The sequence below is a fragment of the Vicugna pacos genome, unplaced genomic scaffold (genome assembly GCF_048564905.1).
Source record: "Vicugna pacos unplaced genomic scaffold, VicPac4 scaffold_19, whole genome shotgun sequence".
NCBI lineage: Eukaryota > Metazoa > Chordata > Mammalia > Artiodactyla > Camelidae > Vicugna > Vicugna pacos.
Window position 1 is genome coordinate 54682419 of NW_027328740.1, and position 26734 is coordinate 54709152.

The 26734-nt window shown below is 36.9% G+C and overlaps 2 protein-coding genes and 1 pseudogene across 2 annotated transcripts; all 3 read left to right on the forward strand.

Moving 5' to 3' along the window:
- The first annotated feature begins 1951 nt into the window (after positions 1-1951).
- On the forward strand, positions 1952-2905 carry LOC140693446 (olfactory receptor 4S2-like). Its single transcript, XM_072957310.1, has one exon. The coding sequence runs from the start codon at positions 1967-1969 to the stop codon at positions 2903-2905; it is 939 nt and encodes a 312-aa protein (XP_072813411.1). The 5' UTR covers positions 1952-1966.
- A 3891-nt stretch (positions 2906-6796) lies between these two features.
- Positions 6797-7684, forward strand: LOC102527296 (olfactory receptor 4C46-like). The gene has a single exon (XM_015251940.3). It carries the CDS (start codon positions 6797-6799, stop codon positions 7682-7684), a length of 888 nt encoding a protein of 295 aa, XP_015107426.1.
- A 10968-nt stretch (positions 7685-18652) lies between these two features.
- LOC140692955 (olfactory receptor 4C6-like) lies at positions 18653-19558 on the forward strand (annotated as a pseudogene).
- Positions 19559-26734: the final 7176 nt, after the last annotated feature.

Here is a 26734-nt window from a genome sequence, read left to right on the forward strand (position 1 = left end):
GAAAAGGTAGGAATCTCCAGTGTCTGAATATGACCTTTTGCTCATTATGCCCTCATTTCAATAAAATAAGCCTTGCAGATTAAAAGTATCATCACGCACTGAAGCCATGACACTTCCAATCCAGAATAAATAAGGACAAAAATCCCTCCTCTCTTCAGTAAAGTGAAGTTGGGATGAAAATCAGGGAATATGACCTCGGCCCTTTCATTCCTAATGAAGGCGGAATATTCTGCCCATTCATTTTTACATTCTATGCAACCAACTTGCCAGAGAAACTTGGGGCAGCCACTCACCTGAGCCTGCCCACTCTCCCCTTGATAAAATCTCTCTTACCGTAACAAATTCTCACTGTGCTTTTTTACTACATCTTGTCTCAGAATTCTTTCTAGGATGGGACAAGAACCTGGAACACCGGTTACATCCACCAGCATCATTATCATTATTTCATACTGTATAAGAGAAAGCACACCTGTAACAATCACTCCAACAAGTCTAATATGCAGATCTATTTTCCCAAAAGCTGGGAATGCAAGGCACCACATTGCTGCAAAGGGCAGCTGAGAGCACAGAGCCCATTAGGAACTGTAAGCGCTGAACGTGAGAGATCGCTGGGGGATGTGTCCTCAGGCGGACAGAATTCCTGATGATACCAAAGACACTGTGTCATCCTATGCAACCCTAGAACTAAAGGAGTCATTTACATCTTTGGCTTGATTTGAAGAATAACTTGTGAGCCCCTTTAATCAAAACTATTCCACAGTCCCCTCTCCACACATTCATTTCAGTGACCTCACTAGAGTGTCTGAAATCCCTCCACTGAAGAGTCACCCATTAAATTTGAATATGAAGTGGTGGTGAGATTAAGGGAAGAATCATTTTTTCTTTGTCTTTTTATTTATTCATTTATTTTAGCTAACAGACAAATATTTAAATTACCAAGACAAAGCAAATCCTCGGGAATCCTCAAACACTGAGTTTAAGTTGAGATCTCCCTTCATTTCCTTTCAAATCACACAAGTTTTGATGTGTCTCCAGCAGTTTCTTCTATCACTTTATCTTCTTTTGCCTCTGCCTCCTTTTCAGGGTTTCATGGCTATTCCAAGCTGAAAGAGTTGATTTAATTTCATAATAGAAATAATGGTCAATATTACAAATGAGAGTGAAATTAAAACTTTCTCATTTTGCAAATGGGATAACAGACACTCCATGAAACTAAATGATTTATCTTAGAGTTACAGCACCAATATCTCAGAATCATATTTGTATCATCTTGGTTCTCTTTTTACTACAACACACCACTCTTTTATTTTTTAACTTTTTTAATTAATAGTCATTTTACAATGTTGTGTCAAATTACAACACAATACTCTTGAATATGAGTGATTGACATTAAATAGGGGACTGAAAATTCATGTACACAAAGATTAGAGTTTAATAAGAAGGAAGACCTGCAAGGTCACCCAGTCTTAACTACCTGAGTGCTCATGGCAGTATTCAGAAGGGAAATGTGAGCTTATGTTCATTTCCAAATCAAAAATAAGATGAACATTTTCAAAATATAAATGTTACCATATCCCCAAATTCAAAAGGTGTTTCAAATTTAGGTTACGTGCCTTAGACAGATTAGAAGAAAGCAATTTGTTAGAAACAGATGAAAGAACCTTCATGGAAGATGAGGGAGGTGAGACTCTTGGCTAGATGTGTGAATTAAATGATTTGTTTTGTTTCTCTGGACTTCAATGTAAATGAATGGACTATCATATTGAAATAAGATGATCAGAATTTGTGCATTTCAATTTCTTTAGGTATATATGCCAATTAGTAGTAAGTACACATTTTTCTATTTTTAACTATTCCAATTATTCATTTGTTTTGAGTTAGAAATAAATATTGTTGGTCCTTCTTATGTTTTTTTTTCCAGGTAATTTAAGTGCCTTTTGGGAACATTGCCTGCCAGACGAATTCCATGGAAAAAATAAACAATGTAACTGACTTTGTTTTCTGGGGTCTTTCTCAGAATCCAGAGATTGAAGAAGTTTGTTTTGTGGTGTTTTCTTTCTTCTACACTGTCATTCTTCTGGGAAACCTCCTCATCATATTGACAGTTTACGTGGGACATCTTTTCAAGTCTCCTATGTATTTATTTCTCAACTACTTGTCTTTTGTGGACATATGTTATTCTTCAGTCACAGCTCCAAAGATGATTGTTGACCTATTAGCCAAGAGCAAAATTATCTCCTATATGGGGTGCATGTTGCAACTCTTTGGGGGATATTTCTTTGGTTGCACTGAGATCTTCATCCTTACTGTGATGGCCTATGATCATTATGTGGCTATCTGTAAACCTTTACACTATATGACCATCATGGACTGGGACAGATGCAATAAAATGTTGCTGGGGTGCTGGATAGGTGGGTTCACACACTCCATTATCCAAGTGGCTCTGGTAGTTCAACTACCATTTTGTGGACCCAATGAGATTGATCACTACTTTTGCAATGTTCACCTTGTGCTGAAACTTGCCTGCACTGACACATATGTGGTTGGTGTTGTTACAGCCAATAGTGATACCATCACTCTGGGGAGCTCTGTCATCTTGTTAATCTCCTATACTGTCATCCTGGTGTCCCTGAGAAAGCAGTCAGCTGAAGGCATGTGCAAAGCTCTCTCTACCTGTGGCTCCCACTTCGCCATGGTCATCAACTTTTTTGGTCCCTGTACTTTCATGTATATGCACCCTGATAATACCTTTTCAGAGGATAAGATGGTGGCTGTGTTTTACACCATTATCACCCCCATGTTAAATCCCCTGATTTATACACTGAGAAATGCAAAAGTAAAAAATGCAATGAAAAAACTGTGGAGCAGGAGGGTTTTATGGGAGGCTAATGCTAAACAGAAGTAGAAATTTAAGGTGGATGATCTTAAATTTTCCATTCTGCACAGTGAAAACAATAACAACTTCACAGGTTTTTTTTTTCCTTTAAGGAACAGATGAGAGAATAAAACATTCTACAGAATTATGTTATGATTTATCATTATTATTACCGTTGTTCTAATTCTTCATAATCAGATGATTTTTCTGAAATATCTAGGACAAAGAAATCTTATTAAACTCAAATTTCAGGATGATCATACTTAGCATGACAATTTCCTCCTTGCCCTTTTTCCTTTTTGTCATTTTCTTTAAAGAATGAGAGTCTACTGTGAAGTACCTAAGGCTGTTTTACGGTGTTTAGAACTGTGAGCACTTGATACAAGTAGTTTGTATGAATGAAAGGATACAGAAACAGTGGCAAGGATCTGAGCTAAGGCATCCTGATGTAAGTTCTCCAAAACAGTGAAAGCAGCCTCATCTGGTTGGAATGGGGATACAGGGAAGGTATGTGCAGAATCTCAAAGAGATGAAACACAGGCTTAGAAAACAAAAGGCCTGTTCTCATCCTCTGGGCTTGGGGAAAAGTTCTTGCTTTTTCTAGGACTCATTTTCTTTACCAGAATGATAACTAAATTGGAAAAACAAATACCTCTAGTATCCCATTTTAACTGTAGCATTCCATTAATGTGCTTCTGCTGACCGACTCTCACCTTTAGTTGCCATCTGTAGCTAGCACTCTTTATGTATGTAAAGCACTTATAAGAAAAGCTGGAGAAACTCAATAAAAAACAAAGACATCTTTGATGAATACACAATTGTGTCTCAATCAACAGGGTCAATATTTGAACCAGCCAGCTTTACTGAAAATAGTGAGCCATTTACCACTGCTCAGCTAACATAACCTGATTTCCAGCTGTGGATCCACATTTACTCTGGAGAAATAAACATGCATTTCTTAAGTGAAGTTGTAACAGAGGAGAACAAATCCTATTTCATATTGAATCTATTACTTTAGCTCTAACTTTTGTGCTCAGTTCCCTGTGCTTAGGCAAGCTGGCTCCACACCTTTTGTAAGAGACTGTTGCCAATACCCTGAAATACAGAGGATAGCCCATTCTCAAGGCTCTGGTCTTTAAAGGTATAATACTTTTCCATTCATATAGAAATAAGTTGCAAACATTTGTCTTACTGGATGTTCATAGGAAGATTGTGACTGGACCTACCAGGACAGCTGGAAGAACAAAGGATTCCAGCACCAAGAAGTCTGCAACAACCAGCCACACCCACCCCTTTTTTAGTACAACTTTGATAAGATGGTTCTTTGGGATACTAGTCCACTATCTTCTCAATCTGCTGAATTTACAAATAAAGCCACTATTCCATGACCCAACAACTCATCTCTCAATCTATTGGTTTGTCATACAGCAAGGAGTATGGGCTTGAATTCAGTAACAAACTGAAACTCGCCCTGATGACACAATCCTTCACTTCACCCAACCTGAGCTTTATTTTTCCACAGCAAAAGACACATCACTGACTATCTCTCTGCTATTGTTTCATTCATTGTTTTACAAGTATGATTATTCAAGTTATTTCCCATACCTGGGTATGTGTTTACAGTTGTGGGGTGTGTGTGTGCAGCACAAACATATTATGTCAAGGACTATGTATCATTAGTGCTTTAAAAAGTAATCTCTGATGTTGGAGCACTCACAGAATAAAAGGTAAGAAAGATCAAAAGGCAGCAAGACATCTGGACTAGAAGATATAGTTAAGAAACCATTGCCCCAGACCACAGGGATCAGTGTGTATTGTCCCCAACTTGGACATGTACTCACTGGATCTCTATGAACTTCTCTTTGCTGAACTTAAAGAGGTGATTAGCTTCTCAAATTTATCTGATCATTGAAGTCATCATGAGAGATTTTTGAACCAATAACGGCATCTATTCGAAGAGTTTCTGATTCAGTCGGCCAGTGTTAAAGGGTATAAAAAATCAGTATCTTTAACAATCTCCTCTGGAAATTTTTAAACAGGCAATGGTGCATCTAAGATCTTAGATTTGGAAACACTGGGACTAGGTGATCCTGGATGTTATTTGAGCACAAGGGGTATATGAACAATGAAACCCAAAGAGCCCTAACTTCAGATGTATATTCCCATCTGTTCTCTTATAACTTGAACTGAACTTAAAAAACTGTGGAATAAATAAATGTTATCTATTTGATAAGTTTCTTCCAAGATACTCTTTCCTTTGTGTGTCTCCACTAAAGCCTTAACTATTAAGGAATAGTAGTAATATTGATGGCCTGATGTCCATAGGAAGGTAAAAGGTGACAGATTCAATACTCTCAAAGACCAAGAAACAGAACATATAAAATAATATTCATGTTTCTACCAGTGACTTTATGAACTTATTCCTGTTCAGAAAACTTCCTCAGAGTCAATTATAATCAGAAGAGCTCAGAGAGTCTGCTCTTGGTTCCTTGGAAAGAGGTGGCCAAGAATCACAGCAACTCAGACTCTCTCCAGTTTCAGTAGGGGTGACTCTTGTCAAGGACAAGATCACCAAGATTTGATCCGTGGATAGCATGATCAAGCTGTAGACATAGGGGTCCTGAGGCACCTTCTTGATACTTTGGTGACTCCAGCCTCCAGGTCTCAGGTGACCCTAGATGACATCAGAAGTCTCTTCCAATCCATAAGGCTTGAGGATTCTTGTATAAATTAAAGAAACACCTCAATGTACCAAAAGTGATTTTAGCTTATGCTTTCCAGTTGGTTATACCTGTGTCTTAGTCTAATCTCCCTTATTTCTCCCTAGTATGAGGTCCTGCCTGAGTGGAAATGAGACAGATTTGCATAGTATGCATGACGGAAGAAAACATCAAAATACACTATTAGCATGAGGAACAGTGAGGACTGACAAAAGGCACCCCAAAACACCCATCTCTTTAGCTATGTGCCTTCTCAAATTCATGGCCTTTCACAGACTGGGAGATTTTCCAAATTGCCCATTTACAAAGACTGTCAGTTTGCTTACTCATGAAGACTTTTAAAAAGAGATGATAATTATAGTCATAGAATTACATTTATGGGATTGAAAAAATGTTCATTATCCAGTTTGAAACTTCTAATTACCACCAATAAAGTACTGAGTATTAATTAGAACAATTTCTGGAAGTATAGTTTGAGTAGTAGTTATTGGGAGATAGTTGGTGGGGCCAGTGATGTGAGTTGAAAAGAAGAATCTACCAGAAAGGGAGATGTTTAAGAGCAAGGAAAAGGTTTAATAGTTATGTTCCTATAGGCAGCAGTGGGTCACACAGGCAAGAGGTGCCTGCATGTCCTCCAGGAGGAATGTGCAGATTCTTTTATTGGGGAAGGGGTTGTGAACACAAAGAAGTAGGGGAACAGCCTTCTGATTGGCTGTAAGTGAGGTGAGGGACTGTGATACACGGGAGGATAGTAGATTTACAACTCCAGAATGATGGAGACACGGGCTGACAAATGAAGGTAGCGGAATTTATGATTCTGATAAGGGGGAGACATGAACTGTGACAGGTCAGTCTGAGCTACAGTGAGGCTAGTCATTTCCCATGGAGCTGGAACAAGAAAGAGAATCCAGATACTGTGTAGACAGCCTAGGATTTTCTCAGTAAATTACTGACCAAATGTTGCCCTATAGATGTTTTACAGGTGACAGGTACGAGGTGTCTGAAGAGATGGAAACATCATGGAGGAAGCAAGAGAGAACTGAAACAACCACTGAGGCAGGAGTGTCAGGGACATGATCCACAGGTACAGTGACTGTTTTTTTTTTACCAAAAATTTCAGATCACAATTATTTCATGATTAATAAATATCATTCCTTATTCTTTAAGATAATTCAGTCCCCAGGAAGGTGTAAATTGCTGAATGGATCTCCTCATGCCTTCCAACAATGTGACTGAGTTTGTTCTCTTGGGAATCATGCAGAATCCACACTTGCAGAAAATACTGTTTATTGTCTTTTTGCTCATTTTCTTATTTACCATGTTGGCCAACATGCTCATGGTCATTACCATCTCCCTCAACCTTGCACTTTCAGCTCCCATGTACTTCTTTCTCACCTACTTGTCCTGCATTGATGCCCTCTTCAGCTCTGTCACAACTCCTAAAATGCTCATTGATCTACTGTACCAGAGGGGAACCATCTCCTGGGGTGGCTGCATGACTCAGATTTTTGTGGAACATTTCCTAGGAGGATCAGAGATCATCATCCTGGTTGTCATGGCCTATGACCGTTACATGGCCATCTGCAAGCCTCTTCAGTACATGATCATCATGCAACAGTGGCTCTGCCAGTTCCTGGTGGTGGTGGTGGCCTGGCTTGGGGGGATCCTACATGCCACTGTGCAGTTTGTTTTTGCATTTGACTTGATCTTCTGTTGTCCCAGTGTCATTGACCACTTCAGGTGTGATTTCTTCTCACTGTTGAAACTTGCCTGCAGCGACACCTACAGGCTTGGGGTGGTAGTGGCTGCTAACAGTGGGGGCATGCGCTTACTCATTTTTTTCATGCTACTGATCTCCTACATAGTCATCCTGAGCTCTCTGAAACCCCATGGTTCTGAAGGATGGCACAACGCCCTCTCAACATGTGGCTCCCATTTTACAGTTATGATACTTTTTTTTGTCCCTTGTATATTCACCTACACACATCCTGTCGCCACCTATCCTGTGGACAATTTGGTGACTATGTTCTTTGCAATATTCACTCCTATGTTAAATCCTATCATTTACACAGTAGAAACATTGAGGTGAAAAATGTCATGAGGAATTTGTTGAAGAGGAGAGTAACTTAGGCTGTTCATGATGCTAAGAAAATCATGATTTATATACACATGAGGGTTATACATGTTGTAAATTGTGAAAAAATTAAGAAATTTTGCAGTCACTGACAGAAAAAAATGGCTCAGAGACTAACTTTTGTTGAGTATTTTATTTTGACTAGACATTCATTAGGCATTTTGATGACTTGTAATGCACTTTACCAAAGTTTTAATGTTCATATTCATAGCTTCAGAATAACCAATGGTGAAAACAACAGTAAACTGCTAGTTTGATTGTAGAGTATGTTTTACTCCAGAGTCTTACTGCTACTTTGCCAAATTTTTCATATATGTTTGTTGGATGAAATTGGCTTTTCCATAGCACCTTCATCTCAGAACTCTTGTTTTTGCCTATTCTTGGAAAAGTAAGTAAGGGATAGAAATTCTTAGATAGGTATATGGGGAAGAGACAGTTGTTTGAATGAGTCACTGCTGATTTTTTCCCCTTACACTATGCATTTACCAAAAGCAAAAAGGGAGACCTCACAAAAGGAGGAAAGAATAATTCAAAATCTCTCTCTCCTTTCTATCTTTTCATAGCACAACAAATAAATGAGAAATTACAGATTACTATTAATTTGGTTTTAAATTCTTAAGCATCCTTATGGCTCACAATTTTTCTTGACTATAAAAAATGTTTACTTTTGTGATATTAAGACTTCAGGAGCCATGTGAAACAAAAAGTGTAAACTTACTTTCATCCAATTAAACATAAAGGTATATATTTTGGCTTCAAAGCTATTAGTCTATAGGTCTGATACATAATTTTACACTAAATGAACACCTTATTATCTATCAGATATCTTCACTTCAGTTGATTCATCCATGCACTAAACTGGTAATTCCATTATTAGGGTCCCCGTTTTACAGAGAAGCAAATTGAAGCCAAGAGAATTTTACTAATTACTTGCATCACATCACACATGCTTACCCTATAAAGTGTGCCAGAAACTATTACACTGAAATGCACCTTCGTTTCAAAGGTTTTAGCTACAAAATTCCAGTTAGGTCTTTAAAACTCAGTCTTACTTTCAATGAATCACAATTGTCTCTGGTATGTTTCTGTTTATAGATAAGAAAAGTTATATGTATATTAAAAGTCTTAATGATTCACTTTGACCATCCAGAAGATGTTGTCGAACTTGTTGTAGCCTTGTCTCATTTGTAGGTATTCATTTCAGCACTACAAGTTTTTCCTCTTTTTGAAATTTTGAGTTATGTCACTTCACTTTTACAAAAGATTAACATTAATATGGTAACAAAAAAGTTTTAAAGCAAACAACCCCTACTGATTTCTTTCAGTCAGTGGAAACAAGTCCTTATGTTGGCCTTCATAAAAAGCAAAGTGGCTCAAGTGAACTTTTGGAAGGTGAGGAATACCTGCAACTCTCCTCTATACATGTGGAGAATATTAGATCATTCTGTATTATTACATAACTCTTTATAAATTAAACTTTCTCTAATTGCAACTCTCTAACTCATGTTATTTGTCACAAATGTACCTTCACAAACTTGCTAGTCAAATGGAGCTACTTCTTTCCATAATTTGACAATACAATAAAGCCCGAGCATGGTACTGGGGCAACTGTGTTTACTAAAATGTGCATGGCTGTCTCAAATTCATAAGAAACAGAACATTTTCTCCAAAATCTAAGCCTGGAAAATGATATAATCATCATTTCATCTATAAAATGATCATGTTTACAATTGCTGGTGTGAACTAACCATTTCAACAGAAGCTAGACTAAATGACATGTAGTTCATTTTGTCTTATGACTCTTAGGTAGGAGATGAGAGTAATCCAGGTGTAAGGATAGGTAAAGTATTGAGTAACAGTCATTTTTATTCTAGGACCAAACAGAGGATTTGAAGAGGGAAACTAAGGCCAATGATTGTGTCTTAGAGGCTATAACAAGGGCTCACTGAAGGGGAGCAAGGTGGCTGAGAAGATTACTGATGCAAAATTATACATTGTCAAAAGCAAACTTGGAAGATATAAGAACTGAAGGACAAAATGTAAGACTTTCTGGAGTTCTCAGTTGTTTAACTCTTGCTAATTTGTGAGTAAGTTTAAGCCCTGTTAAGGTGTTTCTTTACACTCACCATCAAAAATCTCCCCTGAGGACAAACTGCTATCTGATTATTTCCAATTCTTTAAAGAAAAAACCTAGAAGGGAGTAAGTAAGTTTCTTCTGAAACTAATGAGATGAATATTGTTTGGATATGTTGTATCAGGGTACTTTGGTTTAATCTGGACTTTTAATTTAGTGAAAATATTAGTCATTAGTTGAGGGGAATGAGCTAATTATTGTTGAAGGACATCCATGAGGCATACATTTTGATAGGTTCTTTATGTGCTTTAATTTTCTTAATATAGCAAAGGTATCATTAGCGAGGTTTTTACTCCATTTCATACAAGAAGTAAATAAGACTCAATGAAGATAAGTAACAATATCATCTTTCAGAATTTGTTTCCTCACTCTTCCTACTTCATGTTATTCCTTGATATTGAAGTGGGAGGAAAGGGTGCAAGGCAAAACCACTGAAGGAATGACACAGCAGTTGAAGATGGGACAAACTGGTTAGAATGAAGATGGTGGAAGATTCAACTTCCAGTAGACCTTGAGCTTCATGGCATGCCCACAGGCACCATGACAACTTTTAGGCCGACCATAAAAGGTCAAAAAGTGGGTGGGGGGTGTGTCCTGGAAATCGTCACCCCTTCCCCAAAGTAGTTGGAGTAATCCTCCTTTTTATTAGCATATGTAAATACCGAGTCCATGAAACCTAACAACTCTGCACCTCGTGGTCTCTGTGTCTCTTGCCTTCTGACCCAGCCCAAATTCTGTCTAAGGAGTGTGTACCTACTTTCACTTTAAACTAAACACCCCATACCCTTCATCTTCTCTCCCTCTCACCTTTCTGAGATGGCCCAGATTCTGCCTATGGAGTGAATAACTCCTAAGCTGTTTTCCCTTCAGAATGAGACAGACCCCACTCTCTGTGGAGTGTGTATCTCTCTAAGTAAACTTGCTTTCACTTTGCCATGCCTTGCTCTTGAATTCTTTCCTGTGCAAGGGAAGAACGTATTCACCCACAACAGTATCATGATGTAAAAACACCAAAGCTTGGATCTGATCTTGGCCACATTGTGAAGATTGCTGTTGGGTGTTCTTCCCTTATTTATTTATGTTTATGGGGGCTGGGTGAGGGGGTTTCTTCTCTTTAGCTACATGTCGACTTCCATTTAACAGGCTACTTGCACTCTCTTGATTTCTCTCATGTCAGCCAAAAGCCATGTAATGATCTCATTTGTGCAGATATACTACCCTTCATGGGCATCATGAAAAGTGGGATGTAACAGGCTCAAGAAGTGAAATACAAATGGTTGAATTTCAAAGGAAGTGACACTTGGGTGAAAGAGATATTTGGAGGAAAGTGAGCCACTAAATCATTGAAGAGACTGATCCTCTATTTGGGACTGAGGGTAGCACCTTCAAGAGCTGAATAGGTGCTATTTCCCTTGTGCTTTTCCCCTTGTTGTCCCATTCTGTTATCATTTATTACTGGGAAAATGGCTCCATGGTCAGTTCAGCTTAGGAAATTTTGACTTATTGAACCAAAAAATACTGTTCAGTGCCTATAATGGAAGATAATTGTAAGAGCTGGGTATACAAGGTGAAATTATACAAACAGGGTTGTATTTTGTGTGGAAAGTAAATTCCAGTAGGGAATAGATGGGTAATAATCAGGTAAACAAAAAAAGAAAAAGCAAAAATATAATTTTCCTAGTAATGGATTTGATAATTGAGAAGCCTTGGGTATAGATTTGTGTAGTTGAAGAACCACAGAATTTAAGTTTGGTCAAAATTTAAATAAGCACATTAAAGCCTTCTGTTTTTTTAAATGTTTGTTATTTAAAACATGCATTTGATGGGAGTACTATTTCTCCCAAGTAGGTAAAAATTGGGGGGGTATGAATATTTTTTTACTGTATATGTATTTATATATAATACACAGATATAAATAAATCATAAAAATAAGTTGTACTTTTGTAGCATTACTATTTTAGATGGTGAAGTGACTAAGGGTCTAAATGCCAAAAAAAACCCACCTTTGTGGGGCAATAGTGAAAAAACAGTTGAGGAATATTGCCTTGAACCTTGTCTGAATAATTACATTAGCATATGGGGTAACTTTAGAATCTTAGTAAGGGCAATCTAAACAAAGAAGTTGGCCAGTCACCTGTGAGGATCATATTCAGTAAAACTGGAAGAGTCTTCCTTCTCCAGGGACTTCCCAGAGTGTACGGTCAAATATATTAATGACCCAGTTGTAATCTATGAAGGGTATTATTAAGTGTACGGTATTGGTACTTTTACTTTTAAAGGTAGAAATGAATGAAGGCTATAACCCCAAATATTTCTAAGTTGAAAACAAACCATTTGATAATACTAATTCTTATGCAGTGATAAAAAATTTAGTTATTTTTCTGGCTAAGAAACATTTTAAAATCCTTTATTATGGCAACTGTCCTGCAGTTAGATGTGACAAAATTTTAATAATAGCCTTGAGAGATGTAGACAGCACAAGATTGGGTGACAGAAAAATTCAGTTCTGGTACCAGCTAGGTGGCCAAAAACAAGTCCTACTGACTTTTTCATTTGTTAATACAGGGAGAGGGATCAATGTGTGGCCATGCTTCTATTGAAAAAGAGAGTTCAGTTGTGGAAAAAATAAGTGAACTGTTAATACCATGATCTGGCTTTGAGCTGGTATAGCATTGGATTGGCATGGCTACAGTGAAGCTCTGCCCCTGGGAGAAGTGGATCATCACAGGGACGGATGGATATTCACTGGTATGATGATTAGTGCCTCAGTCAGCAGAGACAGCCTCAGAGGGATGCAGTTGAAATGATGCAAGTGTGCACATGTTGAAATCCTCTGTCATTTGAAAATTCTTCAAAAATAGAAATCCTGGTTCTGTCAAAATAACTTCCCACTAAGTATTTGGATGATTTGTTTCCAGTGTAAGTCCTGATTTACTCACCTCCGTGCTTGGAATTGCTAAGTTGAAATGCTAATGTATCATAAATCAACCTTTTTTGTACATAAAAATTTGTATGAGTACATCCTTGTTGAGGTGAGGCCTTTGGTTACCCTGACTTGATTCTAGAAAATTTACTTGTACAATCTCTGCCTCCTACTTACAGGGACCACCTAGTGGCTGGTTTTAGAGGTCACAGAGACCACATCAGACTGAGTTGTGGAGGTGATTTTAGAAATGTTTTGAGTATTAAACATGATATTATTAATTTGAAGTACTATTTTGAAATCAGTGAAATAATTGAATCCCTTGTATTCATGCACAATTATATTTTACATGTGCTAGTAGATCACCTGTTTTTCTGTATAAACAAATTTTAGCCTCAAGATGGAGAGCTTTGAGCTATTGATAGTTTTTAGCTTAATTTACATTCCTCTTGGTTGGCATTATGGAAACTTAAGTGTTTACCTTTTGGACTCTATCCAGATTATGAGATTAGTAAATAAGAGTTTATGTTTCAGAGATGATATGTTAGGAAACAGAGGAACAGATGTAGCTGGGATGTATAGGACACTTCAAGACAGATTTTATGTTTCCCATTTTTTTCAGCAATTTTCTCTGTGTATGAATTATATAAGTAATATATATATAATAAATACATATATTGTATATATTTCTGTGTTCCTCTGGTACCAACTTCCTTTAAATTTATTCTTTCACTAATCAGTTTTGGAAAGGCTTTATGTGGTATTTTTCCTTCTGTTTTTGTTAGTATATATTCATCATAATTATTTAATGGAACTAATACATTGAACTAAATATATATGTGCATGCATATATGTATATACATGTAAGTCAGTGCTATGGGTGATGCATTAGATTGTTCAGGAATTAAGCTTGTTCCCTTTGGAAGCATTCCAAGACAGAATTAATTTTTATATCTACAAATGCATATTAATTTTTGTCCAGGGAAAGTTCTACTGTAGATAATTCCATGTCCACTCTTCTTTTAAGGAAAGCACAGTGAGATAGGAAGACTAACTGACAGAAATAAGCCTGCAAAGCCTTGCACTAGAGACAGTCTTGGTGATGCACATGCTCAGGGTACAGGTCTTGTGAGCAGCACAAGGTCCTAATGCTCCTTAAAAATGACAACACAGGGACACTCCCTAAATACACTGCTGTCACCCTCCTGCTATCCAGGATTTTACTGAATAAATCATCTAGCTCCATAAGAAATTTAGACACAAGAAACACAATCAACTTTAAAGTTGTCTCCTTGGATTCAAATCCAGTATTTATTACTTGCTAACTGTATATTCTTAAGCACATTAATTATTTTGCTTTATCTCAGCCATACTGTATGTCTCTTCATAGCTAATTGTGAAGATTAAATGAGATAACATGTATAAAATATTAGCAGAATTTCTAGTACATAAGATATGCTAAATAATATATTATTGCTGTTAGTTTGAGTTAGACACGTAGATATGTGTATAGATTATATATCTCTATATAGATATTGCATTGCATTTAATTTAGCTTTTTCTGGAGGCTAACATTCATTTTTTATCTCAAAGTGAAATTCTATGAATGAATGATTAAATGAATGTAAATTAAAATGATTTAAATTTTTACCTCATTTTTTAAAAAAATATATTCAATGTTGATAATATTTAGTGTCTGTAAGGCTGTGGGGAAAATTACTCTTTAATACACAATTTATGGGAATGAAAGACACTTCAGGATGTTGAGAGCAGTATTACAGGATCTACCAAATTTAAATCTATGCATATTTGTTTTGTTTGGTGATGACATAGATTTCTCCATCAGAAATATTCAAACAAGCAAGTAGTGATTTCTGTAAGTTATGTTCATTGTAACCCTGTGTATAAGGCAAACTATTAGAATAAATTTTGAGCAAGCATGAACTTGTTAAAGGAATCATATGATAACCATAAAATAGAATGATATGTAGCATTAAAATGAAAGAAATATCATAAGTACTGACAAATAGTGCCCATACAAAGTGCAACTAGAATTTCAAATGCATTAGTATATAATATGTACTTTTACATAGAGTATAACACATACATGACTGTGTATATACCTACATACTAATGTACCTCTAAGGAACATTTACTAAGTTGTTAATAGAGGGAAATGAGAATGAGTACTTATGGTTGGGAGAGGTTCTTGGACTTTAAATTTCTGTCACTCTATCTACCTATATAAACTATATTCCTTGGGTCCATTTTAAATTTACTTTAAATTTTTATAAAAATACATTATTTTTATTTGATCTATTCTACTTTTTGTTAAAATTTTGTTTTAGAAAACAAGTTTGGAAGAATTTTCTTTTAAAAAGTCAGTTTAAAAACCTGTATGTTGCCAAGTGTGGAGGAGTCACTGGACTGATACCCTGCTGACCATGGAGCATTTAATGTAAACATATGTAAACACATGGTCCATAGGCAAGGGATCTGTTTTAAAATAGTTTGTGGGCTGTAGCATTCTCCTCTTGCTGGGAAGAGAAATAAGGAAGCTGGTATAAGCTTTTTATGTTTAGAAAATCATTTAATCTTTACAACAAAATTGCACAATAGGTGTCTTTTTTTTTCATTTTACAGAGAATAAAAGTGAGGCACTCAGAACAAAGAAGTAACTCTAATGTGAAAATTCAAAAATTTACACAGATTTCTTTAGGATTATAGCTCTTACTACCCATCCCTAACTGAACTCCAGTCTGGCCGGGTGCATCTACTCAAGACACTTCATACCTGGGATTAATAGGGGGGAATGGGACTAAGTTTTATGAGACACGCAAAATGTGCCAGGCCATTGTACTACTTAATAAACATTTAAACTAATAAAAGTTCACATTCTTATTACATTTTACTGTTTATAAGGTTGAATATTAAAATTTAAGCTATAATTCTAGGAACTTAATGTTTAATAACAAAACTCTGAAAAGCAACTGAGATTTAGGGGAATAAATAACTTCTGGTTAATTATACCCCTGGAAGGTCCATAATGAAACCCAGGTTTTCTGATGTCAAAAGTCCCTGAATTTTGACTCTACACCATGTTTCCCCTTCTTTCTTCATGCCTTTTTTGTACAGTTGTCCTTCTTGTTCAGTTTCTAAATTTACAAATTTCTAATATTCTCAATGCTCGTGTCAAGGATTAGCTCACTTCATCTTTTTTGAAGTTTGTAGATCATACTAATATTTTCCCTTCTTGAACTTATTTTGTACATGCATTGTTTCAGGACTGCTCATGCAGTCTTGTCTCCCTCTTTATGGAGAAGGCATTGCCTTGAATCTTTTGCATTAATAGACATGCTATGAAACAGAAATATATACAGTCTAGGTAATAATTAGACAATTGATGAAATGTAATTCCTCACTTCTTTATATGAGCAGTCTTTTGAGCAATGGCATTTCACAGGAACACTGGAAGGAAACAGACAACATCACAAAAAGGATTTGAAGGCAGTGATTCAACACTCACCTGGGAGTCCAGGTATGGTCCAGCTCTTGGTTTTGGCTAAAACATGTCTAGGGATAAAAATGGTAAAGATGGAAGATGCAAAATGGGATTCTGGGCCTCACTGTCAGAGGAATGGCAGCCAGGCTCTGAAAACTGTACTTGGTTCTGGAGACATAGGCTAGCACCAGTTTGCTTGGGTGCCATGGCTCAGTGAAATTTTCTTTAGATCAATTCAATTTCATGGATTTATATAAATTTAATTATATAATTGGTATGCACACAGTACACCATTCAAAATTTTGTGGATAGAGAATCAATTAGCTATCCCTAAGCATCCACATAAGGAGTTAAAACTGATATGAAAATTGTCTTTGAATATACCCTGACTTTTCAAGAATATGTCATTTTTCTTCACATAGGGCTATTAACTTTTTTCTTTTTTTTTATTTTCTTGGGCTAGATATGGGAGAGGTTGGAGTTAATTTAAACTCCAGGTTTGCAAAGTGTCCTGGAAAATATATCCTTTGTTTAATAAGAGAAATGAGTCTAAGAATGGGTCTTTGAGTGTTTAGAAGTCTCTTAGAGAACCTGTAGTTTACATCCCCATTTAAAGCTATGATCTCAACTACATTCTCATCAAGAGACAGACAGCCTCTGCTTAAGTATCCCAAGCAAAGAGAATTTTGCTACTGAACCAGTTCTTCTACCACATCATTTGACTTTAATAACACTTGTATTTAGCAAGTTGAGGCTATTGTTCACTATTCATTGGTATAGTGTAACACTTAGAATTTGTGATTCAAAATGAGATTACCTGGATTTGTAATCTCCACATATTTCAGAAGAGAAGCATAATATATCTGAGCTTTAATGTCCTCATCCTCAAGGTAAAGCTTATGATAGTACCCATCCCATGTGTAATAAAAAGATGTAATAATGCAAATAGCAGACCAAGAAACTTGCTGGTACATAGGGAGTCAAAATAAATGAGTCATGTTTTATTGCTTTTTTCATTATTATTTAGAATCCTTTGTTTCATCTGGGTGTGGCTCTACACACACACACACAAAATGGAATAAATGATTGACACTGATTCAAGCTTATCTGCAAGGATAATGTTGGACAAGTTGGATCTCAGTCTTCCTGGAGCAGAGAAAGAGATTTAATTTTTTTTTAATTCTGCATATCTGGAAAATAATTAGAATCTTGAAAACTTAGTTAAAGGTTATAACTTGTAGTTTCAGGATTGGATTATATTTATAAATAAAACATGGTCTTTATTGTAGAATTATCATTAGATTTCTCTGAATTTTATTACATAATTATTGAATGAAATAAGCACAGGAAACATATATTTATCTCAGTGGAATGTTGTGATATTGAAGTTATTAAATGATCAATATCTATTCCACACCAAGCACTCATCATAAAAGGAGCAATATCACTTGCTATTGGTGTTGATTTTGATTCAGAAAAAGTTGGACTTGAACTTGGCTTCAATATTTACTAGCTGTGGGAATGTGGTTTCATTTTCTTCATGACTTTTTGACTCAGTGTCATCTCTAAAATGAAGAAACTGTCTCATAGAGTATTCCAGTGCTTGGTACAGAGTAGGGATTGATTGAATATTCACAGTAACAATAATATTCCAATTTGAGGGGAAGAAATATAGATGAAAAGAATATAGTTCTTAATAAGTGAAGAGTCCTTAGACTATGACCTATCTGTCTTGTAAGATCTTCAATTAGCATATTTTAGGTGATTGATAATTATATGATATAAATAAATGTATTGAGATGAATTTTTCCAAGTTCTTGGTTATTAGGTGTGTCTAGTGATAATTAAGGTCAAATCGTTAGCTTGGGGTTCCTGAAGGACAGTGTCTGAGAAAAGGGCTTTAGTGTAGGTGGTTCATTTTGGAAAACAGAGGGGAGGTGGTGAATGGGGGAGAGTGAAACCCAGGAAGGAAAGATAGTGAATGTAAGATTGTAGTAAGTTGCTTGTCATTTATCCACTGGCTCCTAATACTAAAGATCTAGGATTTCCTTGAGATATATTCATTATTCATACCAGAGTGATGAAGAATGTGTTTCTAAGTGTCTCAAGCAACAAGTGTCAGGAAGGATAGCTAGATACACACTGGAGATAGAAGATTTTGGATTGATTAGTAGGATCAAGCTGTTCTCAGGTTATAATTTTTATCAGCTGGTTGCTGAATTGATGTCCAAGTGAAAAGATAGGATATGAGGGTATGAGACAGAGCAAAACAATGTCCAAAACTTTCAGTTATACCTAATTAAAAATAACATTCTTTGTAGATTTTCCAGCTCAGACTGATAAGTTTATATCAGTCCACAGTAAATGGAGAATCCCAACAACGTGACTGAATTCATCCTTTTGGGCATTACAAAGAATCCAGAGCTGAGGAAAATACTCTCTGCTGTGTTTCTAATCATGTATGTGTCCACCATCTTGGGAAACCTCCTCATTGTGGTAACCATGGTCACAGATCAGAGTCTGAGATCACCTCTGTATTTTTTCCTTACCTCCTTGTCCCACATGGATGCCACCTTCTCTTCTGTCATTGCCCCCAAGATGATTGTGGACTCCCTCTCTGAGAGTACTACCATCTCCCTCAAAGGTTGCATGACCCAGCTTTTTGCAGATCATTTCCTTGGTGGAGAAGGGATCATCCTTCTCATTGTCATGGCCTATGACCACTATGTGGTCATCTGTAAGCCACTGCACTACATGACCATCATGAGGCCTTGGGTGTGTTGCCTGTTGCTGAGAGGGGCCTGGCTGGGGGGATTTTTCCAAACAGTTATACAGCTTCTCTTCATGTATCAAATACCCTTCTGTGGCCCCAATGTCATAGACCACTTTATGTGCGATTTGTTTCCATTGTTGAAACTGGCCTGCATGGACACCCACATCCTGGGCCTCTTAGTCATCCTCAACAGTGGGGTGATGTGTGTGGCCATCTTCCTTATCCTCATCACCTCCTATGTGGTCATCCTTTGCTCCCTAAAGACCTGCAGCTCTGAAGGATAGCAAAAAGCTCTTTCCACCTGTGATTCCCACCTCATGGTGGTTGTCTTGTTCTTTGTGCCATGCATTTTCTTGTACATGAGACCTGTGGTCACCTACCTCATAGACAAAGCAATGGCTGTGTCCTTTACCATTGTTGCACCTATGTTAAATCCCTTGATCTACACCTTGAGGAACACGGAGGTGAAAAATGCCACAAGAAAACTGTGGATGTAGCAAGGAACCTTGTGTAGTCATTAACTTATATGCTAGAACCAATCTTTTCTGAAGGACAATGAGATGTTACTCTCCCCATCCCAATTTATTCCAATCCTTTGAGGAGACAGCAGCCAATGACAGGTTTTAATCATGTGAGTCAGGTTAAGATCATGTTACTACCCACATCTCCAGTACATTTATCTGTCTCTGTCTCTCTCCTTTTTAACCTGCTTTTTCAATAATTCAAGCATTTCTCAGTTCTAGATTTTGTTTTTCTTATGCAGCTTACTGCTGGACTGCTCTTTTCCAGAGTTTTCACTTGCTTGTCCAAATCTCATTTTTTCCACTTTCAGTTGAAATTCCACCTTCTTAGATGAATCTTTCCTGATGACTTCCTCTAGCTCCCCTCAGTTTTTCTCTTCATCTGGTTTTATCCTGAATATCAACAATCACAAACTAACCTAAGTTATTTGCTGCTTTCATTTTCTCTGTTTTCCCCACAAGGTGGTAATCCCTGTGAGGTCAGGGGTTATGTTTATTTGTTCATGCTAGGGTAGAACATTGCTGGTCACCTAGTAGGTGCTTAATAAATAGTATTGAATGGATATAAATGTAAAAGTAGCTTAGCTTAGGGAGTAGACAAGATAGCAGAGCAGAAGGATGCTCTTAGCTAACCTTCTCTCATGAATGCTCCAAGAGAGACATCCAGGAACCCACCCATTTACTCAGAACACCTGCTGAACTTTGACAGAACATCGCCTATTTCAAAAGACAAAATTTGTCACAAGTCTGGCAGGATAAAAAAAAGAAGAACCAAGAAATTAGTGCACAACCTGTCCCATGAGGAGAAATCAGCAAAGGAGAAAAAGCGCTCTTATGCAGGGACTCCCCATCTCCAATGGAGAGGTCGGCAGGGACACAGGGGTAACCTCTGAGGCTTGAATCTGTGCACAGCAGCCCTTGGTCAACAGAACTAAGTGAAACTGGCACAAAGGGTCCCTGTGACCCCCAACCCTCAATGCCAGCTGGCAGGTGTGGGCTGGGACAGGCTGCCTGAGACAGAGGAGTGGGGCTGACTGCACAGAGGCAGCCTGTGCAGAGGCAGCCTCAGGTGCTGTGGCCTGGAGGGTATACAGAACAGAATAGTGTTTGTCACCCATTAAAAACAAAAGAAGAAAAAAAGCAAGTAACACTACTGGTGTACATTTTGGGGAGAAGCCGGGTGCAATGCAGCTGGGTCATAGCTTTGTCTCCGCAGACCTGCAGCAGCATCACTGGCATGTTCTTGGGAGAAGAGAGGCAGGGCTCATCCCAGGCCACTGTATTCACTGGTGTGCCACTCCCAGGCTAAGGTGGGATTGAAACTTGAATCTGTACCCAGGGGCTCCTCAGCTTCATAGACAGGACTGAGATTTGTTTACAACCCCAGGCAGAGGGGACCCCTTTTCTCTGCAGGTGCCTTTGTGGACCCAAGCCTCTAAGACAAATGGGCAAAGAGTGGAGTTCTGGCACACCATTGGGGAAAAGGCTGGTGTGGCCATTTACTGTGAGCCCACCTACATCTGCAGATGTGGCAATTGGGACAGCATTGACCCAGTGGCCCAACCTGAGGATTGCTGGAATGAGAGAGCAGGGGTTGTGCAGTGGGGTGAGTGTAGGGGTGATGTTTGGTGCTGGGGGCAGCACTGACACAGTAGCACTAACATGAAGTCACTGAGGGCTGGGGGCACTACCAGTGCAGGACTCAGACTAGTAAGGTGCTGGAGATGGTGCTGACCTAACAGTGCACCATGATCCAGGTGTGCCATCCAGAGGTCAGCAAAACTGCACTTGTAGCACTGACAGCAGAGAACCTGGGGGACACTAGAGCAGAGCACTGACATTCCCATCGCCAAAGCAGGGACAAAGGCAGTGTAAACAAAGAGTACTTAAAGCACTCCAACCCTGCGAGCTATGCACCACAGCTCAGAAACAGGTCTGGAAGCCTCCATTCCACCAAAAGGGGGAAAGATCTGGTCTCTGTCAGAGCCATGAGAACCACAGAACAAAAAGGAGTCCCCACTCAATAAGCAGGGAATGTTCTGGTCACCACAACACTGCCCACATCTACAATCAAAGGAATAACAGCCAACACACATGGAAGAAAGACATGGCAACCATCCATAGTAAAAACAAACCTCATTACAAAATTATTAGGTGTGCAGTGTACACAAGAATGCATCCTCCTTTAAAAAAATCCTTTCATATACACAAATCAATGTGATACACTATATCTGCAAAAGAAAGGACAAAAGACACATGATCATCTCATCTCAATAGATGTAGAAAAAGCATTTGATAAAATTCAACATCCATTTATGATTAAAAAAAAGCTTACCAAAGTGGGTATAGAGGGACCATATTTCAATATAATAAAAGCTATTTATAACAAACCTACAGCCAGCATACTTAATGGTGAAAAACTGAAAGACTTCTCACTAAAATCTGAAGCAAGACAAGGATGCCCACTCTCAGCACTTCTATTCAACATAGACTTGGAAGTCCTAGTCACAGCAATCAGGCAAGAGAAAGAAATAAAAGGAATTCAAATTGGAAGAGAAGAGATAAAATTATCACTACATGTGGATGATATGATACTATATAAAGAAAACTCTAAAGGCTACACATAAAAACTACGAGACCTGATAAAATAATTTGGCAATGCAGCAGGATGCAAGATTAACATACAATAATGAATTGTATTTCTTCACACAAACAATGAATTAGCAGGAAAAGAAAGTAAAGAAACAATTCCTTTTAAAATTGTATTCAATCAATTTATTTAGGAATAAATCTGACCAAGGAGGTGAAAGACTTATAAGAGGAGAAATACAAAACATAGATTAAGGAAATTAAAGTTGACTTAAAAAAATGGAAAGGTATCCCATGCTCTTGGATTGGAAAAATCAATATCATTAAAATGGCCATACTGTCCAAGGCAATCTACAGATTTAATGCAATCCCTATCAAATTACCCAGGGCATTTTTCACGAAACTGGAACAAACAATCCTAAAATTTATATGGAATCACGAAAGACCCAGAATTGACAAAGCAATATTGAAGAGAAAGAATGAAGCTGGAATAACTTTACCAGACTCCAGAAAATACTACAGAGACACAATAATCAAAACAGCATGATATTGGCAGAAAAACCAACCTATGGATCAATGGGACAGAATAGAGAGTCCAGAAATAAACCCACAGACCTATGGTCAATTAATCTTTGACAAAGGAGACAAGAATATACAATGGAGAAGACAGTCTCTTTAGCAAGTTGTGTTGGGAAAACTAGATAGCAGCATGTAAATCAATGAAGTTAGAACACTCCCTCACACCATACACAAAACTAAAATCAAAATGGCTTAAAGACTTAAACATAAGACATGAAAAATTTCCTAAAAGAAAACATAGGCAAAACATACTCTGACATAAATCTTAGCAATGTTCTCCTAGGCCAGTCTACCCAGACAATAGAAATAAGAGCAAAAATAAACAAATGGGACTTATACATTTATAAGCTTTTGCACAGCAAAAGAAACCATGAGCAAAACAAAATGACAACCTATGGAATGAGAGAAAATATTTGCAGATTATGCGACTGTCAAAGGCTTAATTTTCAGAATATGTAAATAGCTCATACCATTTAATAAAAAAAAATTCAAAAATGGGCAGAAGACCTAAACAAGCAGTTCTCCAGTGAAGAAGTACAAATGGCCAAGAGGCACATGAAAAATGCTCAATATCGCTACTTATCAAAGAAATGCAAATCAAAACTGCAATAAGGTATCACCTCACACCAGTCAGAATTGCCTTCTGAAGCATCACAAAGTAACTGAAAGTCAAAAGAACTTTAATTAGATTTTGACAGAAAGTTTGTCAACAACATCTGAAAGTTTCAAAACACTTAGTCAAATAGGATCATAGGTCACTGTGAATATGTATTCACTCAATAAAAGTGACAAAAGATTTCAAAAGCAAATGCAGACCACTCAGAGGAAAGGAAGTTCACAAAATCTGTTATTCAAAAGCAGGATTTAAGTCAATTTAATCTCTCAACAGAGAGGAACCAAATCTAGCAACTGTACCAGCCTACTTTTAATTTAATAATCCAATCACCTTATTGAATTTAATCTAATTTCAGCCTGAAGAGGCACAAAATTCCTTTATCAAATCTCCCTTTCTACAAATATTTCATAAATATCTATAGCCATTATTAGTGTCTCCCTTATGTCTCCACCCAGAAAAACAAAACAAAACAAAACAGAAAACTAGTTTTTGAATTAAGATATACTTTTTTTGACAAAAATGGATGTACATGTGTATATATATGTATATATATATATATATAAAGGTATATATAGTGTTTTCTTTATCCATTCATTAGTGGACATTTTGGTTGTTTCCATGTCTTACTCATTATAAATAATGCTGCAGTAAACTTGAGAGTAGAGATAACTTGGCAGATTCCTGTTTTCATATTGTTAGATAAATTTACAGACATGAGACTGTTGAACCATATGTTATTTTTATTTTAATGTTTTTGAAAAGCTCCATTTTGTTCTGCATAGTTGCCGAACAAATCTATATTCACACAGAAGTATAGTGGGGTTTCACTTTCACTATACCCTCACCAAAATTTGTTGTATGCTATGTATCTCATATAGCCATCCTAATGAGTGTAAGATGATACCTCAGTTTAATTTTGATTTTCATTTCCCTGTTGATGAGTGATGTTGAGCAACTTCTCATGTCCATATTGGCCATTTGTATGAAAAGTACCTATTTGTTTAAAAAATATCTATTCAAGTTCTTTGCCCACTTTTATTATTTATTTTTGAAGTTATTTAGTTGTAGTTCTTTATGTATTTTAAATATTAACTTACTAAGAAACATATGATTTGCAAATATTTTCTCCTATCCCATAGGTTACTTTTTCATCTTGTTGATTGTTTTCTTCAATGTGTAGAAGCAGTGAGGATTTAGAGCTTGAGATCCCGGACTTCAATCTGATGTTATGATGGGATGAGACTTAAGATACCTGATAGCTTTTTCCTCTTCCCTCTTGGAGCCCTGAGCTGCCCTTTTACAAGTCTGACAACCACACTGTACAGACAATGTACATTGTCTTATATCACATGGAGAAGGAAAAAGACCCAGAAGAACCCAGTCTTGTAGCAATCCCTGCCAAGGAACCATTCATATAAGTGAAATCATTTTTGACCCTTCTTACAAGCCCAGCAATCAGCTGAATGCCAGAGAGTGACCTCAGTCCATGCCACATGGGACAGAAGAATTGTTTAGTCAAGTTCTGCCTAAATTCATATACTGTCAGATGCAGACCAGTGAAAGGCAAAATAGCTCTATGTGTGGACAGATGCAGGCCTGTGTGTGAGCACATCAAATACATATACATGTACATAAACAAATGCTTTCAGATAGGTAGTCAGATACTGATCTATGTGCCATCATATACACACCTATGTGTCTTCACATCTAGACACACACACACAATTGTATAAAGACCTACATATTATTGAAAATCTATGTACAAGTGGCCATAGAGATTCTCATGAGGTTTGATACAGATCTGAGCTTTGTTGTAATACATACCTGTGCATTTGTTGATACAGGCCTAAGATTGTTTCAAAATAGACACATGCCTGAGACTTTGAGTACTGTGCTGTATTTCATGCTAGAAAAAGACACAAAGACCTTTCTGACCAGATCATTGAAAATATGAATCAAATGTAAATAAGAGGGGCCTCTTTTTAAATAAGAAAAACATACAGCAGGATTCATGTATACTCTGTGAAGATGATTATAAATTTTTATTGAGACATCAATCTATCATTCACAATGTGTGTTTTTTTTTCTCCTGGATAGAAACACAAGATAGTAAATTGTAGTTCTTAAAATAAACATGTAGTGTCATGACATTCTAAATACATTTTATGGGGAGTCTTCAAACTTCACAAAATGACCCTAAAATTTTGGAGAAGAGGGAGAAGATGAGGAGAATGGTCCCCCAAAATTAGTACTTTTTTTAATTGAGTTATAGTCATTTTACAATGTTGTGTCAAATTCCAGTGTAGAGCACAATTTTTCAGTTATATATGAACATTGTCATATTTCATTGTCACTTTTTTTTGCTGTGAGCCACCAGAAGATCTTGTATATATTTCCCTGTGCTATACAGTATAATCTTATTTATCTATTCTATATATGCCTGTCAATATCTACAGATTTTGAAATCCCAGCCTGTTCCTTCCCAGCCCCACCCCCTTGGTAACCACAAGTTTGTATTATATGTCTATGAATCTGTTTCTGTTTAGTATTTATGTTATTATTATTTTTAATTCCACATATGAGTGATCTCATATGGCATTTTTCTTTCTCTTTCTGGCTTACTTCACTTAGAATGACATTCTCCAGGAACATTCATGTTGCTGCAAATGGCATTATGTTGTCAGTTTTTATGGCTGAATAGTATTCCATTGTATAAATATACCACATCTTCTTTATCCAGTCATCTGTTCATGGATGTTTAGGCTGTTTCCATGTCTTGGCTATTGTAAATAGTGCTACTATGAACATTTGGGAAGGCTTGATTTCCAGAATATATAAGCAGCTCATATGACTTATAAGAAAGAAATAAACAACCCAATTCAAAAATGGGCAGAAGACCTAAACAAGCAATTCTCCAAGGAAGACATACAAATGATCAATAAGTACAAGAAAAAAATGTTCTATATCACTAATTATCAGAGAAATGCAAATCAAAACTACTATGAGGTATCACCTCACACCAACCAGAATGTCCATCATTCCAAAATTCATAAATGACAAATGCTGGAGAGGCTGTGGAGAAAAGGGAACCCTCCTACACTGCTGGTGGAAATTCAGTTTGGTGCAGCCACTGTAGAAAACAGTATGAAGATTCCAAAAAAGACTAGGAATAGAATTACCATATAACCCAGGAATCCTGTTCCTGGACATATATCCAGAAGGAACCATACTTCAAAATGAGTATCCTTGACAGTGTAAAACTTGATGTACTAAATTGAAAACTTTAAAATTGATACTGAAATGAATAATTATGATGGAAGACTATTATGCCATTTGAACTTAGTTATTTCCTTATCACAAACAAAAAT